We start from the raw sequence: 19,784 nt of genomic DNA on the forward strand, positions 1-19,784 counted from the left end.
GGAGAAAGTGGAAGATGAGGAACAGGATCAGCTTTCCAGGTTGATCAGATTGATCAGATTGATCAGAATCAGCTTTCCAGGTTGGTCAGATCGAGGTTGATCAGATATTGAGGGTTGGGGGTTCTTGCTAAACTGACTTAGCAGGTTCTTTGCCGAAACTGGATTTTACAAGGAAGTGCACAGATGGGCCTAGGAGAAGTTTTAGGAGCCTGACTAAAGTTTGGCCAAGCCAAAAATTTTTATCAGGGGCAACAAGAGATACCAATCCCAATAGATCTCTTAGGTTTTTAACTTACTCTTTTCTGCCTCAATTGTGTAAAGTAAGTGTTATTTCCTTCTGATGAGTAAATTCAATTACCTTCAGGTGTGTTAATTATTTTGTTCCCTATTAAGGAGCCCTTAGTAACGGGACTGCATTTGTGGCTGAAAGTTTAATGGGACTAGTAATAAGCCTCATAGTGGAAGCACTCTTCTTTGACAACTAGGACCTCCAGAGGCCCAAAGCCCAGGACTGAGGGGACAGGAAGGGGTCTCCAAGTGGGTCACTCCTAACAAAGGCAAATGGGGCCAATCTAACGTTCACCACTTGGTTCCCTGTCTCATAGAGAGCCCACTGATCGGTGACACTGTAGCATATACAGTCATTAATTTAGGGTCCTCTCTTGGCAGAGTATCATCTCCAAGCTGACACACAGCTACACCTTCAAAAGACCATTCTATCACTCTCCTGGCCAGCACCTTCCATGGGGGTATGTGAGAGGTCCCATGGTCATATGTCCACTGATGTACATGTAAGCCACCTACAGCAGCAGAGGTGTTGGCTGAGGGCGAGGGGATCTAGAATGAGGAGTAGAAAGGAGACAATGAGGATCAGTTGTGGCCTTGCCATGATCTTCCAAACTGTCTCCTTCCAAGAACCTGACCAACCAGCCAAACTCTTTGTTACTGTCCCTGGGTTTAAAGTATATTCTCATCTTGGGCCACCTCTCATTGATGTGAATGGGGTCTCTTGTTCTAAAGCAATATTACACAGACTCCAGGTTGATGATATAAACATTCTGCTAAAACACCCTCTGATAGTGGTGCCGGCTGAGGCCCTGTGGGCAGAAAAGCAAACATATGCCCAGAATATATTTGATTATAGTAAAGATAAATCAACTAGTCACCAAGTATCCGATTGGTTTCCTTGAGGAATGATCCTGTGTTCAGAACTGAACTTGGGTCTCGTTGCTGGCGGGTTGGACATACGGCCTTGGTAAGTGGGAATCTAAGGTGTGGGGCCCATGCATAGCTTCCATTGCTGCTGCAAAAGCCATTCAGTTCCTGAAGCCAGTGTGCCAACATGGGGGTGGCTGATTGCAGGAGCTGCCTGACAGCAACTGGACAGGTCATTTTGTCTACCTGGTTGTCTTGTGCCTTCTCTCTACTTGGTTGCCTTGGGTGTGAATATGTAGTACAAAGATATTCCCATTTCATGTCCTTTCCATAGGCTCAACCACATGCTTTCCCCCCAGACATCCTCCACTCTGATCTTCCAAACTGTCTCCTTCCAAGCCCCTGACCAACCAGCCAAACCCTTTGTTACTGTCCCTGGGTTTAATGTATATTCTTATCTTGGGCCACTTCTCATACACAAAGTGAATGACTAAGTGCCTTAACTGAAACCCTCCCCAGTAAATTTCCCCTCACTAATGTTCTTTAGGCCCCCCACACAAGTTGGGCTAACCCAATTTTTAACTCTTCTGTTCTGTAGAAGACACTCCTAAGAGAATAAAGAGGCAAGCCACAGACTTTAGAAAATACTTGCAAATCACGTCTAACCAAAAGGAACTTGTATAAACAATGTATAAAGGATATTCAAAACTCAAAAATAAGAAAACAAAGAACTCAATACAGGCCAGGCACAGTGGCTCATGCCTGTAATCCCAGCACTTTGGGAGGCTGAGGCCAGTGGATCACTTGAGGTCAGGAGTTCAAGACCAGCCAGGCCAATATGGTGAAACCCGTCTCTACTAAAAATAAAAAAATTTAGCCAGATTTGGTAGTACATGCCTGTAATCCCAGCTACTTGGGAGGTTGAGGTAAGAGAATCGCTTGAACCCAGGAGGCGGAGGTTGCAGTGAGCTGAGATTGCACCACTGCACTCTGGCCTGGGCAACAGAGTGAAACTCTGTCTCAAAACAAACAAACAAAAACAAAACCAAGAAAACCCACAATATAAAATGGGAAAAATTTTGAATAGACAGTTCACCAAAGAAGATATTCAGATGGCAAGTAAGTACATGAAATGGTGATCGTTTGTCTTAGAGAAATGCAAATTTAAATCACAGTGAGATGCCACTACACACCTATTGGAATGACATTAGAATGGTTTATGAGGTTGTGTTCAACAAAACTAAAATGCGGATGCATTTCTGATGGGAATGCAAAATGGTACAGCCATTCTGAAAAAATGACATTTAAAAAATAAAGTTAAACACATGTTAAGCATTCACCAAACAATCCCACTCCTAGATATTTTATTAATAATCACCCCAAATTGGGAGTAACCCCAATGTCCTTCAATTAGTGAATGGATAAGCAAACTGTAATCATCCATACAACAGAATGCTATTCAGTGCTTAAACCACTGATGCAAGCAAGAACATGGGACAATCTCAAATGCATTAATCCATGTGAAAAAACATCCAGACTTAAGAGGGTACATACTACATGATTCCATGTATATGACATCTTTGGCAGAAGAATAGGAACAGCAAACAAATCAGTGGTTGCAGGGGCGCTGAGGGTGGAGACTGGAGCTTAGTACAAAAGGGCAGCACAAAGGAATTTTTTTGGATTGTGGAATCTATATCTTGAGTTTGGTGGTGGCTGCATGACTGTTTGCATTTGTAAAATTTTACTGTATGTAATTTATTTATTTTAAAAATGATATTAGAGATTTTCAGTTAAAAAACAGCTGATGCATTTGCTGGCAGTAACCAACTAGTAGTTTTATCTGAAAACCAGCATTTTAAAATCTATAGCTATGTAATATAGACCACCTGTATTAAAATAGCTTTCTCATGATGTCACTTTTAAAACTGATATTACTAAAAATGTATAGGAAAGATTAGACTTGAACTCAAAGGGCCAATGTGTTACATCGTATTTCTTTACCTTTGTAATTGGAAATACGAATTTGAGTGACAGATCTAGAGAATAATATAATACATTGTAAAACTGTTAGCCCTCTACCACTCAGTCCACCCAGTATCCATCTGGGAACTGAGGAGGCAGGCTCCTCCTCTTGCAGGCTTCCCTGTCTTTTTGAGTTCCTGCTTCCATGGGGAGTATGTATTTGGAGGGGCTCTCACACAAGCGCACTGCTTCTCATAGACTGATGACATCTAGGACTCTGGCTCCATCCGGGGAATTGTGTCTGCAGGTTGAGGCAGTAGTTGCTGGCAGTAAGGTCCGTTCAGCTGCCTCCTAGTAAGCCCATAAGGAAAGGGGTCTGACTTTATTATTTTTCTTTAGAATGTGTGGTACTTGTGACTTTTGGTCTTCCCCTTGGCCTTGGTTGTCAATGAGAAAACTACTCCATGTCCTGTTACATTAGGAAAGCCTCATAGAGCAATAGAATCATTGGAAGATTCCCTCTCAAAATCTAATAACGCATATGTTGTGGCCAATTCAGTTATTTGGCCAGGGGTAGGGGGAAGGAGTGCATGAAGGAATCAAGGGTGCCAGCAGAGTACCCTGGACATGATGACAACAAGGTCCCTGAACTATATGATCACTGAGAACAAGACCATGGAGTTTGTTTTACAATGGCACAAGATGCTTAAAGTATATTTTTGAATACATTAATTATGTGCTGGTATTAAGGAGAACCTGAAAGTTATAAGGAGCATATTAGTCCGTTCTCATGCTGCTAATAAAGACATGCCCAGGACTGGGTAATTTATAAAGGAAAGAGGTTTAATTGACTCACAGTTTAGCATGGCCAAGGAGACCTCAGGAAACTTACAATCATGGCAGAAGGGGAAGCAAACATATTGTTCTTCACATGGTGACAAGGAGAAGTGCCAAGCAAAAGGGGAAAAACCTCTTATAAAATCATTAGAGCTCATGAGCACTCACTCACTATCACAAGAACAGCATGGAGGTAACTGCCCCCATGATTTAACTGCCTCCCACTGGGCCCTCCAGCAACATGTGGGGATTATGGAAACTACAATTCTAGATGGGATTTGGGTGGGGACACAGCCAAATCATATCATTCTGCTGCTGATCCCTTCCAAATCTCATGTCTTCACATTTAAAAACACAATCTATGCCTTTCCAACAGTCTCCCAGTCTTAACTCATTCCAACATTAAACCAAAAGTCCATAGTCCAAAGTCTCACCTGAGACAAGGGAAGTCCCTTCTGCCTATGAGCCTGTAAAATCAAAAGCAAGTTAGTTACTTCCTAGATACAATGAGGGTACAGTTATTAGGTAAACACACCAGTTCCAAATGGGAGAAATTGGCCAAAATGAAGGGGCTACAAGCCCCATGCAAGTCTGAAATTCAGCAGAACAGTCAAATCTTAAAGCTCCAAAATGATCTCCTTTGACTCCAGGTCTCACATCCAGGTCACACTGATGCAACAGGTGCATTCTCATGGTCTTGGGCAGCTCCACCCCTGTGGCTTTGCAGGGTATAACTCCTCTCCTGGCTGCTTTCACGTGTTGGCATTGAGTGTCTGTGACTTTTCAGGCACATGGTGCAAGCTGTCAGTGGATCTACCATTCTGGGGTCTGGAGGATGGTGCCCCTGTTCTCACAGCTCCAGTAGGCAGTGCCCCAGTGGGGTCTCTGTGTGGGGGCTCCCACCCCACATTTCCCTTCTGCACTGCTCTAGCAGAGGTTCTCCATCAGGGCATCACCCCTGCAGCAAAATTTTATCTGGGCATCTAGGCATTTCCATACATCCTCTGAAATCTAGGGGGAGGTTTCCAAACCTCAGTTATTGACTACTGTGTACCCACAGGCTCAACACTATGTGGAAGATGCAAAGGCTTAGTTCTTATGCCCTCTGAAGCCACGGCCTGAGCTGTACCTTGGCCCCTTTTAGCCACAGCTGGAGTGGCTGGGATGCAAGGCACCAACTCCTTACGCTGCACACAGCAGGGCGGCCGTTGGCTCAGCCCATGTAACCATTTTTCCCTCCTAGGTTTCTGGGCCTGTGATGGGAGGGGCTGCCACAAAGGTCTCTGACATACCCTGGAAACACTTTCCCTATTGTCTTGGTGATTAACATTAAGATCCTTGTAATATACGCAAATTTATGCAGTGGTCTTGAATTTCTCCCCAGAAAATGGGGTTTTCTTTTCTATTGCTGCAAATTTTCCAAACTTTTGTGCTCTGCTTCCTCTTGAACACTTTGCCACTTATAAATTTCTTCTGCCAGTTGCCCTAAATCATCTCTCTCAAGTTCAAAGTTCCACAGATCTCCAGGGCAGGGGCAAAATGCCACCAGTCTCTGCATAGGAAGAGTGACCTTTACTCCAGTTCCCAAAAATTTATACATCTCCATCTGATACCACCTCAGCCTGGAATTTATTGTCCAGATTATTATCAGCATTTTGGTCAAAGCCATTCAACAAGTCTCTAGGAAGTTCGAAACTTTCCCACATCTTCCTGTCTTCTGAGCCCTCCAAATCTCTAGGAGGTTCTAAACTTTCCCACATTTTTCTGTTTTCTTCTGAACCCTCCAAACTTTTCCAACCTCTGCCTGTTACCCACTTCCAAAGTCACTTCCACATTTTCAGGTATCTTTACAGCAGCACCCCACTCTTTGCAGTATCAATTTATCGTATTAGTCTGTTCTCATGCTGCTAATAAAGACATACCCAAGACTGGGTAGTTTATAAAGGAAAGAGGTTTAATTGACTCAGTTCAGCATGACTGGGGAGGCCTCAGAAAACTTACAATCATGGTGGAAGGGGAAGCAAACACATCCTTCTTCACATGGTGGCAGCAAGAAGTGCTGAGCAGAAGGGGAAAAGCCCCTTATAAAACCATCAGATCTCCTGAGAACTCATTCACTAACATGAGGACAGCATGGGGGCAACCGCCCCCATGATTCTGTTACCTCCCAACAGGTTCCCCCAATGACACATGGGAATTATGGAAACTACAATTCAAGATGAGATTTGGGTGGGGACCCAGCCAAATACAAAGGAGCAAGTTTTTTGTTTTTTTTTCGAGACGGAGTCTTGCCTTGTCACCCAGGCTGGAGCACAGTGGTGTGATCTTAGCTCGCTGCAACCTCTGCCTCCCGGGTTCAAGCAATTCTCCTGACTTAGCCTCCCTAATAGGTGGGATTACAGGTGCACACCACCATGCCCAGTTAAATTTTTTTGTAATTTTAGTAGAGACAAGTTTTCGCCATGTTGGCCAGGCTGGCCTCGAACTTTTGACCTCAGGTGACCCACGGCCTCAGCCTCCCAAAATGTTGAGACTACAGGTGTGAACCATTGTGCCCAGGGTAGGGTGCATGCTTATTTCAGGACTGGAACGTGAGAGTGAAAGGACAGCCTGTTATGGACTGAGAAAGAAGGTTCAGAGTTCTAGAACTTGGAAGTGAAGAGATCCTATAATTACTTTGGGTTGCTAAAGAGGAGTGGTGCTGCGAGGTCAGGAAATTGAGACCATCTTGGCTAACACGGTGAAACCCTGTCTCTACTAAAAATACAAAAAATTAGCCGGGCGAGGTGGCGGGCGCCTGTAGTCCCAGCTACTCGGGAGGCTGAGGCAGAAGAATGGCATGAACTGGGGAGGCGGAGCTTGCAGTGAGCCGAGATCGCGCCACTGCACTCCAGCCTGGGTGACAGAGCGAGACTCCGTCTCAAAAAAAAAGAAAAAAAAAAAAAAAAAGAGAAGTGGTGCTGGAGGTTGCTAAGGTTAAGGGTGCAAAACTAGGAGGAGATTAGAAGACAACAGGTCCTTCGATAGCAACATTGTTTCATTATAACGTTGAAGAGAAAAAATAAATCCATTCCCTGTAGGGACCACTGCCTGGTAGGGACCAGTGCCTGTGTGAAGTCTGCATGCTCTCCCTATGTCTGCGTGGGTTTTCTCTGAATCCTCAGGTGTCCTTCCACATCCCAAAGATGTGCACATTAGGTAAGTCAGGGTGTCTAAATGGTCCCAGTCTGAGTGAGCATGGATATATGTGTGTGTGTGTGTGTGTGTGTGTGTGTGTGTGTGTGTGCGCGCGCACCCGGTGATGCAATCACATCCTAGACAGGAGCTGGCGCCTACCTGTCCCATGAGCCACTGGGATAGGCTCCTGCTACCCACAACCCCGAACTGGAATACATAGGTAGGAAAATGAATGAATATAAGTGACTGAAAAATAAAAATGTGTAAAGCATATGATGATCATACAGATGCAAAACAGTAAACAAAGTGGTGCTAGAGAGCTCAGCAAGCCACCATGTTTGTGATGATTTTGAACTTCACTTTGCAGACATTTATTCCTTGATTTAACCCACCACAAGGACAACCGTCGTAACTCACTAGTACAGCAAAAATAGGGTAAGGAGTTATTTTTTTTTATTAATCATTTTGGTTGCATGTGTAGCTTACATTTACTTAATTAAATGTTTAATATTAGAAGTGTTTTGGTCTCGATTTAGAAATTTGGTGATTTTCTGACCAGAAATATGCCATAGGAACTTAACTCTTGTTTGTAGCAAATTATCAATTAGCCTGTGATAAAATTGGTTTCATGATACCATAACCAAGTGCAGGCTTGGCTGCATGCCCCTTGCCAACCCAATAACAAGGATGAAGTGCAGTGAAAGGAAAGTGGCTTTATTTTTCAAAGCTAGCAGTGGGGAAACAGCCAGCTTACACACCTCTGGAAACTGCTTCAAAAGCCTGGGTTGAAGGCAGAGGTTTCAAAAAGGGAAGCTCGATATGGGAGACATGCAGGAGTTGTGCCAGGAGCAGGGGTTGTGGTGTCTTGCTTCAATGCCTATCTTGAGTTATGGTCCATCTAAAATGCAGGCTGGCGTCATCTCGCCTGTGGCCAGGCTGCAGAGTATCTACCTTGAGGCAATCTTTAAGTGGGGGACAATTCTGCAGCTGGGCCTTTGTGCCTAGCTCATTTTAAATTAGCCCCTGGAATTTTTAAGAAGCATACAGTTACATAAATGTGCATTGGGTAAGGGAGTACCTTGTGGGAAATGGAGGGGAGTGGAGTTTCAAAGTATGTTTCAAGGCTATATTTTAAGACTAAAGAGAAAAGGTTTCTACAGTTTGTTTCAAGGTTACATCTTGAGACTGATAAGAAAGGAGAAAAGAAAAAATGTTTTGTTTTGAAGCTAAACTACTCGGTTACAATACTTTGTTTTGCTTAAAATTAGTTTCCAAGGACCTATCCACAATAACATTAATTGAGGACTTACTGTATTGAATGGCTTATCATATCAATGTCGAAACTGATGCTTTCATTCATTCAACAAATTATTATTGATACGCATTATGTGTCACATACTGAATTTTGGCAATGAAGAAATATTTCCCTCCCCTCCCCTCCCCTCCCCTCCCCTCCCCTCTCTTCCCTTCCCTTCCCTCCCTCCTCTCTTCCCTTCCCTTCCCTTCCCTTCTTCCTTTCCTTTCCTTTCCGTTCCCTCTCCCCTCCCCTCCCCTCCCCTCCCCTCCCCTCCCCTTCCTTTCCCTCCCCTCCCCTCCCCTCCCCTTCCCTTTTTTCTTCTTCTTCTTTTTGATACAGAATCTCATTCTGTCACCCAGGTTGGAGTGCAGTGGCACAATCACTGCTCACTGCAGCCTCTATCTCCTGGGCTCCAGTGATCCTCCCACCTCAGCCTCCCAAGTAGTTGGGACCACAGGTGCACACCATCATGCCTGGTTATTTTTGCATTTTTGGTGGAGATGGTGTTTCACCGTGTTACCCAGCCTGGTCTTGAACTCCTTAGCTCAAGCAACCCACCCACCTCAGCTTCCCGAAGTGCTGGGATTACAGGCATGAGCCACCACACCTGGCCAAGAAATATTTTCTTAATAATAAAGAAATTAGATAGGCAATACAAGGTAATGATTTTAGAGTTGAGACAGCCTGGAGTTTGAATCCCAGTTCCAGGTATTTAATAGCAACATGACTTACACAATACTTAACCCATTTTGCCTCAGCTTCCTAATCTGTCAAAAAAAAAAACCCTTGTAGTACCTACTTAATAGGGTTGTTGTGATTAATGCGATAATTAGTGTAAAGCTTTAGAACAATGCCTGAAACTTAATAGCTAATTATTCAATAATTAGCTATTAAAAATGTAACAGATATATATATAATGTCAGATAGTGACAAGTGTTATAAATAAAAAGAATTCAGGTTGGGTGCAGTGTGGCTCATGCCTCTAATCCCAGCACTTTGGGAAGCTGAGGAGGGTGAGCCCAAGAGTTTGAGACCAGTCTGGGCAACATGGCAAAACTCCGTCTCTACAAAAACCACACACACAAAATTTAGCTGGGCATGGTGGCCTGGGCCTGTGATCCCAGCCACCTGGGAGGCTGAGGTGGGAGAATCACCTGAGCTCAGGAGGTCGAGGCTACAATGAGCCAAGATTATGCCCCTGCACTCCAGCCTGGGTGACAGTGGGAGACCCTGTCTCAAAAAGAAAAAAAAAAAAAAAAGAATTCAGATAAGCAGATAGTGCATGGTGGGACTATTTTAGAGCAGCTGCTGCAGGAAGGCCGCTCTGAGGAGGTGACATGTAAGCAGGGACCGGAAACCATGTGAGAGAATATGCCATGCCATGGTTTGTGGAAGGACTATTTTAGATGGCAGGAACAAAGGCCCTGGGGCAGACAAGGGCTGCAAGGCCTAGGAAAGGTGGCCGAGAAAAAGATGCAAAGACAATTGTGAGCCAATCTCTACCCCTTTGTGCTCTTCCTGTTTACACCTTTGGAAGGCAGCTGTCTGGGGGGTTCTGATCACTTCCTGCAGGTGCCCTGAAAGGCCACATGAGGGGCTGCTGTAGCAAACTGAAAGTCTTAGAGATGGGAAATAAGCTTAATGGATAGTATATACTTACCTTTATCAAATACTACTAGTCAAGTCAGAAGATATTGACAGGTCTACAATCTCTTACCTTTCTTAAAAAATAGAAAGATAATAGAATGCCTGTAACTGTGTACATATTAACATTCCAGAAAGGCCTGGAGTGAAATGAATAAAAATGGACACTAAGTGGCATCCATAAAGGCTAGAAATAGCTTCATGCAAGCTTAGTTTAGATTTTGCAGGGCAGGTTTTACTTCCAAAGGGTTACAAAAAAGTCTTTGGGTTTTCAGTGCGCTTTGAATTTTGCAATTACAGATAAATGACTGGGAACCTGTAATAGTTTCCTCCTATGTGTCATTTATAGGATCCGCACTCTGGGAAACAACTTGTAGAAGACAAAATAAAAACCAAAACTCTGTGTAATTCTGCCTTAGCTACCGTCTTTGAAGTATTTTATATTTGCCAAGTATAAATTCTTAAGATATTCTACTTGAAATAGCTGAAGAATCCCCTCTCTGGGACAGGTGCAGATTAAAAGAGCGCCACTCCATGATTTTCATAAAGGAGAAAATAAGGAAGGCAGCCCCTGTGGGCAGACCTGGGCCTACATGAGTTGATAGAGTTGACGGTATAAATGTAGAGTATTAAGTTCCCAGTGACCGGAATGACCTTGTGAACAAAGAGGACAACTTTGCCAGTTTTCCCCCTCTATTCAGCATATTTCGTTTCTCAGGTAAACATGGCTTAAAGCACGAAGGAGACGAAGCCTCAATGTTGGTGTCTACGTGGAGGCTTTCCGGATAGCCTGGATGTTCATAGCCCTTCAGAACAGATGGAACTACTGCATTTATCTTCATTTGTACCAAAAAGGTACAGATAGAATGATAATAACAATTATTATCCCCTTTCAATCCAATTATTTAGACGCTTAGGACCAGAAGCTGCGAAACATAAAAACTGCAACCCGTATCTTAGTTATCTCGGCCTTAATGAGCTGCTGGCTGTTTTCCACTGCACCCCCCTTTCCGGGGGTCTTGCTGAGGTCTCCGCGCAGAGGGCGGCTCGGTCATCCCGCCGCCGGGCGCCGGCCACCAGGGGGCGCTGCGGCCTCCTCCCTCTCCCGGGAGCGGCCAAGCCAGCCCGGTGGGTGTTTCTCTCTCCCTCTCGCGCTCTCTCCTCCCGGCCTCACATCCGGGTCTGGAGCGCGGCTGCCGCTGTCACTGTTGGTTCGGGCGCGTCGGGGCCGGGCCGGGCGCTGTAAATGGCGGCGGAGGGAGGCGGAGCGGCGGCCACGCTCAGCCCAGATCCTCCGAAACTTTAGGTTCGAAGCCCCACAACTTTTCGGGAAGCGCTGCGGCTCCGGAGGCGTGGACGGAAGGGGAAGCCGAGGCGGGAAGTCTGGGGGAATCGGCGGAGAGCCGGGGAGACTCGAACCCGCGGCGGGGGCGGAGTCCACCAGTGCCTCGCGTCTCCGCGGCCCCCGCCTCTTTTTCTGCACCCTCCCGGCGGCCGCGGCCAGGGCCGGAGCTGCAGCCGCAGGCGCGCGCTGCGCGGATCCCGGGACTGCGCCGGGCCTCGCAGGCGGTGGCGCGCCGAGCGCAGCCGGGCTCCCTCCTCGCGACCTCTGGGCCCTGTTGCTTGGGCGCACCTGGCGCCTGTGAGGCCGGGGCCGGCGACTTCGGGAAGCTAGCAGGAGGCCGGGCCACGCGCAGCCCCTGCCGGCCCAGGATCCTGGGGCCGGGCCCGGAGTAGTGCATGCGGGGCGGGGCGGCCGTGAGCCGGAGGCGAAGATGGAAGGCTTAACGCTGAGCGATGCGGAGCAGAAATACTATTCAGATCTCTTCTCCTACTGCGACATTGAGAGCACCAAGAAGGTGGTGGTCAACGGGCGGGTGCTGGAGCTGTTCCGGGCCGCGCAGCTGCCCAACGACGTGGTCCTACAGGTAACGTCGCGTCCTGGGGTCGGCGGGCGCCTCAGGCCTGCAGTCGCCAGCCTCCGGGAGTGGGAGTGGGCACCGATTCCTTGGGGACGGGCGGGGGTCTGGGTCGGGGTCCCCGCAGCGGGTAGGGGCCGCAGGTGCCCGGGAGGCCTGGACTCGCGCGGCGGCCGAGGGGGAGGGGATGGCTCTTAGAAGACGGAACTCCTGTGGTGGGGGTCTGAAGAGCCTCAGCCGGTATCCCCCACTACCCTGAGAATCTGTGCTCTGCACTACAAGAGCTACCTCACGTGAAGGATCTTAGGTTGTTAAATGTGTGTGAATCCTGGAACCTGGCATACAGAGCTTTTCGGATCCTGCGGAGTAGTGAAGTTATCAGTATGGGCAAAATGGTTTTTTTAATTCTTGAATTAACCGAGAAGACGCGATAAAGTGAGTTTTACAGGTTTAGGCATCGAAGAAACTGTTTTGTTAAAGGAAGCAAAATTCTTAGGGCAATTTTTAAAAATGTGAACTAGTGAGTAGTTTTACAAGTAGGCATACAAGAAGTTGTAATTATCTGTAGAACGTGTGTATGAAACTGAACAGTTTTTTTCAACAGGCGTTCGAAAGCATTTGTGGAACTTGCGGATTTGGGTTGGGAGATGAGTATTGAACAGCTGGTAGACAGAAGTGCGTATTTTCCCTAATCTGAAGCCCTGGAGGAGCAAGCCCTATAGGTTTCAAGCCTTCTTTATCATGTATGCTTTTAAAACAGAAGACTTCCTAGAAATTCTTATCTAATGTATGTGGTGAGCATTAGTGCTACTCTGTTTAATGATTCATAGCTGCTAGTAGGAGTCTGTCTAAACAGCATATTAGGAACAGGTTTTAAGCATTCATCTTTTATATTGATTCAAGCTAGTTATCCACATCATCCACATCTCCAAAACTTAAAGCCACATGTGTAGGCGTATGTAGTGGACTGCAGAGCATTGGACCAGGGTTTTGAGGGCTGGGTCCTTGACCCTACTCTGCTGTTAACCAGCAATATGACTTTGGGTCAGGCACTTTCCCTTTTCAAGCATAAGTATGCTCATCCACAGAATGAAGGCAAGTTTCTTCTAACAAAAATTCTGTGAAGTATAAAAATGTCCACACACAGGTCTCTGTTTTAGAAGTTAGGTCCACATTAACTATGACTAAGTTGAACGAGTTAGATCTTTTTACATGTTCTTGGGTTTTATATTGCTTTTTTAAAACCTTGGGAGGAAAAATGTGGGGTGTCTTACGTGCCAGTGAAGGGCAACGAGGAGTCCAATTTCATCCTGTTGAAAAGGGACAAATAGTAAATATTTTGGGCTTTGCTGGCCATATATGCTCTCTGTTGCATATTCTTTGTTTTTGTGTTTACAAAACACAAGTATGTAAAACCATTCTTAGCTCAGGGACATACAAAACTGATTCTGTGGTCTGCTAACAGAGGGTGCTGGTAGTGTGGTCTACGGTACTCTCCTCTTACAACTTTTGAGTAGGACTTAAAGATCTGGTCAGAACATGCTCATTAATGATCCTCTTTTTGCTCCTTTTGAAGAAATAACAGAATATACCTTCAAGTTAGGATCTAAATAAAATTAAGGAAAAGCCTTCTGTGTTCTATTTTGGTTTGTCTTTGAGGTGAGAAGGAGTTGAAATAAAACTTTCAATCTTTTTAATGATAAGCAAAGACTTTAGAACTTGAAATGTAATTTTTAGGACAGACACATCAGCACTAATGAATCTTTACTTGAAACACGTTTAATCCAATGCAAGTTATTTTTATGTTTTGCTCAATTTTATTAACATTCAAAAAATAAATTTCATTGTCTTTTGGCATAAAGAGAGAGCTTAAGTATTCAGGGTTCACTTACAAGTTGGAACTCCCTGAAGCAGAACTCTACAGTAATGTATACTAAATAGCAATCCAGATATCTTGAAGGCGGTTTACTTAAAAATTGGTCTAAGACATAGACATATGAGACAAAAGGAGAATATGTGCTTACTTCCCTTAAGGGAGTTTGGGATTGTCTGAAAACAGTCCTCCATTGCTTTCTAAGTGGGAAACATTTGGGGAAGCTCGTATCTAGTGCCGAGTCTCTGCTTAACACTGGGCGAGGCATTGCAGGCATCAGAAGAGGAGTAAGAAGCTCTTAAGGATCTTGTCAATTACAGGAGTACTCATGTATAACATAAGGTAGAATGTATGCCATAGGAGAGGTGCCAAGTGTTATGTAAATACAAAGGAGGTATGACCAAGAAAGGCTTTTTGACTTAATTCAGATGGACTTTAAATTAGGGTGGAGTGAGGGGAGTGGAATTATGAGGGCTTCCAGGCAGAGAAAAAAATGTGATCAAAAGTGGAAAGTGTAGGAGCCTTTTCAAGGACTAGTGCTTTCAGGATAACGGAACATAAAATTAGAAAGAGGCCATATTAGGAAAGACTCTGAAGAAGGGCAGCAGATACGATATTTCAGCAGGCAATGGAGAACCACTGAAAAGTTTCTGACTTCGAGTGGCAGAGAGGCTAGGGAATGAGACTCTTTTAGTGATCTGGATTGGGTGCTAGGTCATGGACTTCCAACCAGGGTGACAGCAGTAGAATAGAAAGAAAGAGACTGGATGTGTTATTGAAGGACTGCTGGGTAGCCACTATATGAGGTGCTTTGTGGAATAATGTTTAATTGAAGCCAGATTATCAAGGTTGGATGGAGAGCTTTGAACTAATTGTGAAGGTAACAGGGAGTGGTAGATTTAAAGAAATGACTCATAAAGCAGTGCTTTAGGAGTCGTTTGTCAGGGCCATAGGAATTAGAGGAATAAAACTGTAGACTTAACTTGGGGGCTGATTTTGTATGGCAGATACGAAGTAAGAAACTGGGCCAGTGGTACTCAAACTTGGGAATGAGGGTGACAATGGGGAAGGGGCATTTGGCAGTGTCTAGAGACATTTTTGATTGTCATAACTGGAGGGGAGAGAGCAGTTCTACTGGCATCTAGTGGGTAGAGGCCAGAAATGCTGCTAAACATCCTGCAGTGCACAGGACAGCCTCCACAAGAATTATGTACCCAAAATGTCAGTAGTGCTGAGACTGAGAAACCCTAACCTGGAATATAGTGGTGGGAGTGGGACAAACATGAGATATGGGCCAGGCACAGTGGCTCACGCCTGTAATCCCAGCACTTTCGGAGGCTGAGGCAGGTGGATCACCTGAGGTTAGGAGTTCGAGACCAACCTGGCCAACATGGTGAAACCCTTTCTCTACTAAAAACACAACATTAGCCGCGTGTGGTGGCGCATGCCTGTAATCCCAGCTACTCTGGAGGCCAAGGCAGGAGAATCACTTAGAACCTGGGAGAAGGAGGAGGTTGCAGTAAGCCGAGATCGAGCCACTACACTCCAGCCTAGGTGACAGAGCAAGACGCTGTCTCAAAAAAAGAGAGAGAGAGAGAGGTGGTAGAGATTATGAAGGTAAACTCGAGAGGCCTGGGTTATTTGGCAGTGTTTTGGTGAGAGTACAATGGGGCAAGGATCGTTCTTCGTCACACCACTCACAGTTAGAAAAGGGGCAGGAAGAGGGCTTACTTTTTAAAAGAGACAATGATGAGTTTGGTTTCAGACATTTTTAGATGGCAATTCAGATCTCTTGGGGACAGTTGGAAGTGGGTGGAGATTTGTCCTGCTGGTTCTTACAGCAGTTCAGGTTCAGGTGTTTGGGGTCTTTTCCTCTATTTTGCTCACCTAGGTGTTTAGGGATGGGAGACAGTGTCACATAGACTGGGTATGCACATACATAACAGGACCTTGATTGGTACAGTAGTTTACAGTGTTTGTTAGTAAAAGTTAGGAGGGGACTGAGTCATCTGGGGACGTGAGTGTAGAGAACAAAGAACACCGAGCCCAGAACCAAACGAGGAAGGAGCTGGCATTTATTGAGTGCCTATTACGTTCTTTGACCAGGCAAATCATTTTCATGGAAGAACTCATTTGATCCTTGCAACATCTTGTGAAGTGGGTGTTATTCTTGTTTATTTTATTTTTTATTTTTTGTTTTTATTTTTATTTTTTGAGACAGTCTCGCTCTGTCGCCCAGGCTGGAGTGCAGTGGTGCGATCTTGGCTCACTGCAACCTCCACCTCCCAGGTTCAAGTGATTGTCCTGCCTCAGCCTCCTGGGTAGCTGGGACTACAGGCATGCGCCGCCACCACGCTCGGCTAATTTTTGTATTTTTAGTAGAGACAGGGTTTCACCATATTGGCCAGGCTGGTTTTGAACTCCTGACCTTGTGATCCGCCCACCTCAGCCTCCCAGAGTGCTGGGATTACAGGTTTATTCTTGTTTACTAAGAACTTGATAACAGGGAATTTAACTAATTTATTTGTGAATAGTTCGTATCTCTCCCTTACTATTATTCACCAGCTCTTACCTTCTCTGGTCATGTGGTTTGGGGGCAGGGTAAGGAATAAAATTCAGTTGGTCTGATTTTGACTTGCCCACAGTTCTTATGAACAGTAGGGATTTTGGAATATTTGATTTTGAGTTACGTATCAACTTCCTCCTTTGCATAGTAAGTAGTTTAATGTATGATGATGTCTTGAAACACAGCCACTTCAAAGAAAGAGGGAGATTCTTGTAGTTGGTATCTGGGGCACACACAGATACAATTTTTCTTTATTACAACTGTCAGATGTTTTAAGGTGTGCTCATTATACTTGCTTTGGAATAGCAGAGGAAAATCTATTCTGAGTTTAAGAGTTTGTTTTTGAAGACAGAATGTCAATAGATAAACTGAAGGAGTGGATGCTTTGTAAAATTATGCTCCATGCCACATAATAACAAGATGAGGGGGAGAAAAATCTGGCTCATAGGATTTAATCATGAGGAATTTTGCTGTCTGCTGAGCAAGACAATATTCATTGTTGTGGCTTAAAAGTCAGCTTTTTCCGAGTAGTTTATTTTTTAAAGATTAGGAAAGATGTACTATTTACCACACTAATCAGAATGTTTTCTTTGCTTTCACCAAAAGCTTCTGTTTGGGAAATGTCTTAAAACTTCATACAGACTTTGAATGCATAATAGGTTGATAAAAGGTTCTAGTACTAACTGTTCTTTCATTGAGGTTTGTGAGCAATGTACCCTGTTAATGAAGCTGAAAATCTTTAGATCATTTGTGTTGATCAATATCTTGGTAGAATATTTGAATAACACACATAAATGTAATGGGGAAAAGCAATAACAGTGAAACAAACCATTTTGTTTTTCTCTTGAAACTTGTTTAAATCAATTACAAAATCTGGCATTAGTGATAAGTTTAAAAATAGAAAGCAGAGCTCATTTATGTGTTGAAAGATATAAACTTAATAAGTCTCGGGTTTGTTATTCTGGAGTAGTGGTTTTTAGTTCTGAATTACTAAAAAATTGTAATAAACTACAGAAATAATCTTGCCTTAATCACTTACCTATACACAGTTGAAAAAGATACTGTTTGTGAAAGAAGTCACAGTTAATGTCTTTCTGTAGTGTCCTATTTATTTACTTTTAAAATTTCTGTCTTCTTGAGTTTCTTATGTTAGTTTTAGTCATTTTGTTTGTTTGTTTGTTTGTTTTTAATCAATAGCCCAGAGTTAGAGTTTTAGTATATTGGGAATTCATGCCAAACATTTGATGGAACGACACAAGAGCATGAGAAGGTGGTATGAAGAGCACTAACTGTGGCAGGCAAGTTCCAGTCCTGGCATCAGCTAACTTTGTGACCCTGAACAAATCACAGAATGTCTCGTTTAGCTATGGAATTGGGTTTTCATGATTTCTGACTCAAATGAGACTATCTTTGTGTAGGAGCAGCTAATCTATTGCAGACACACCCCTTTAAGAGTAGCACAAAGTCTTGTGGTTAATTGCTCCACTATCTTGACACTGGAACTGGATTATTTGACATTCTTTGAGGACTATAAAGAGGAGATATATAGAAGAGGAAACTGGTGAAAGGGTCTTAAATCCGTGGGTGCTTAGTTCTTCAAGGCCATGAGAATTTGAAATGGGTGATAAGACTTGTCATTTCTGATGTTTTCTGTTATATAGGTTTTATTTTCTTAGCCTTTCCTATTGTAGATGCATCTGCACTCATCTTTTCCCTCTGTGTAATGGAAGTTAAACCATATACCACATTTCATTGAGATTTGATGAATTCTAAGACTTAGGCTTTTAAAAATTAAGAATACTACATCTCTTCTCCATTTTGTTTCAAGAATTAGCCGTGTGTTGAATTTGGGGTCTATCATTAAATAATGAAGCCAGAATTTATTAGTCTGTCTCTTTTGGGTTGTTGATTCCTTTGAGATTCTGGTATACACACTGGACATCTACTTAGAAAACATAGTTCCACAGAATTTTGCACTTAATTTGTGATTTCCAGCCTTCCCCTAATTGAGTCAAGCTTATCTTATGGCCTTCTACATTAATTCAGTTTTAAGGAAGAGCACGCTGACCTGAGAAATGCTAAACATTTCTCTGTCTTAAATCAGTTTTAAATATTTGAACTAAGACTTCCTTGTGGCTGTTCTTTGTATACATGCAGTGGTGAAGGATAAAGACATGTTCTCTGACTTGTGCCAATGTCAAAAAGAAAAAAAAATGGCCAGGCATGGTGGCCCTCACCTGTAGTCTCAGCTACTCGAGAGGCAGAGGCAGGAGGATCACTTGAGCCTGGGAAGTCCAGGCTGCAGTGAGACATAGTAGACATAGTAGTGTCACTACACTCCAGCCTGGGTGACAGAGCAAGTCTCCATTCCACCCCCCACCGCGCCCCCTCCAAATAAAAGAAAAGAAAAAAAGAACGGTATACAATAATAGAGAATCATTGGATGAGGAGGTAGTGGGGACCTACTTAGGTGTAAGGGAAGGCCCCTTAGAGGACGCCTGGATGAGGGGTCAAGGGAGGGAGAATAAGGTGTTTCATATAGAGAGAACTGGGAAGGGCCTGAGGCTGTCAAGAGGGCAGTGTGTGAAACTATGGACAAGAGGGGAGAATGGCAGGGACTGCATAAGGCAGGCCCTTGTACTCAGTGAAAAGGAATTTGGATTTTAGTGGAAATATACGAAAAGTTTTTATTTGGGGGTGTAGCATCACCTGAATTTTTTTATATATATATATATATAAAATATGTATATATATAATATGTGTATATATATAATATGTATATATATAAAATATGTGTATATATATATATAAAAAAAATATGTATATATATTTTTTGTTTGTTTTGTTTTGAGACGGAATCTTGCTCAATCACCCAGGCTGGAGTGGAGTGGCCGGATCTCAGCTCACTGCGAGCTCTGCCTCCCGGCTTTACGCCATTCTCCTGCCTCAGCCTCCCGAGTAGCTGGGACTACAGGCAGCCGCCACCTCGCCTGGCTAGTTTTTTGTATTTTTTTAGTAGAGACAGGGTTTCATCGTGTTAGCCAGGATGGTCTCGATCTCCCGACCTCGTGATCCGCCCGTCTCGGCCTCCCAAAGCTGAATTATATTTTAAAAGATCATGCTGACTGATGTATGAGCAAAAAGAATACTGGGGGCAAGTGGAAGCGGACAAGCTAGTGGATATGCAACAGTCCAGGCAGCAGACAGCAATGGTTTAAATTAGCGAGGTGGCAGTAGGATAGAGAACAGTGGACATATCCGAGACTTTTTAGGTGGTAGAAATAGGAAGGCATAGTAATGCGTTGGATATGGAACATAAGGGAGGGGAAAGAACTTGAGGATGTTGTTGGA

The 19,784-nt window shown here is 44.1% G+C and overlaps 2 protein-coding genes across 10 annotated transcripts in view; one reads left to right on the forward strand and one right to left on the reverse strand.

Moving 5' to 3' along the window:
• Window positions 1-19,784, reverse strand: part of ABRACL (ABRA C-terminal like) — a 564,811-nt gene that overhangs the window by 45,164 nt on the left and 499,863 nt on the right. The window lies entirely within an intron of this gene.
• The window catches only part of REPS1 (RALBP1 associated Eps domain containing 1), an 84,997-nt gene continuing 77,061 nt past the window's right edge, over window positions 11,849-19,784 (forward strand). For all 6 annotated transcript variants that reach the window (XM_050787350.1, XM_050787351.1, XM_050787352.1 and 3 more), the window contains exon 1: window positions 11,849-12,003. In XM_050787350.1, the coding sequence (XP_050643307.1) occupies window positions 11,851-12,003 (153 nt within the window). In that variant the 5' untranslated portion in view covers window positions 11,849-11,850. The remainder of the gene's footprint in view (window positions 12,004-19,784) is intronic.

Source organism: Macaca thibetana, chromosome 4 (genome assembly GCF_024542745.1).
Source record: "Macaca thibetana thibetana isolate TM-01 chromosome 4, ASM2454274v1, whole genome shotgun sequence".
Lineage (NCBI taxonomy): Eukaryota > Metazoa > Chordata > Mammalia > Primates > Cercopithecidae > Macaca > Macaca thibetana.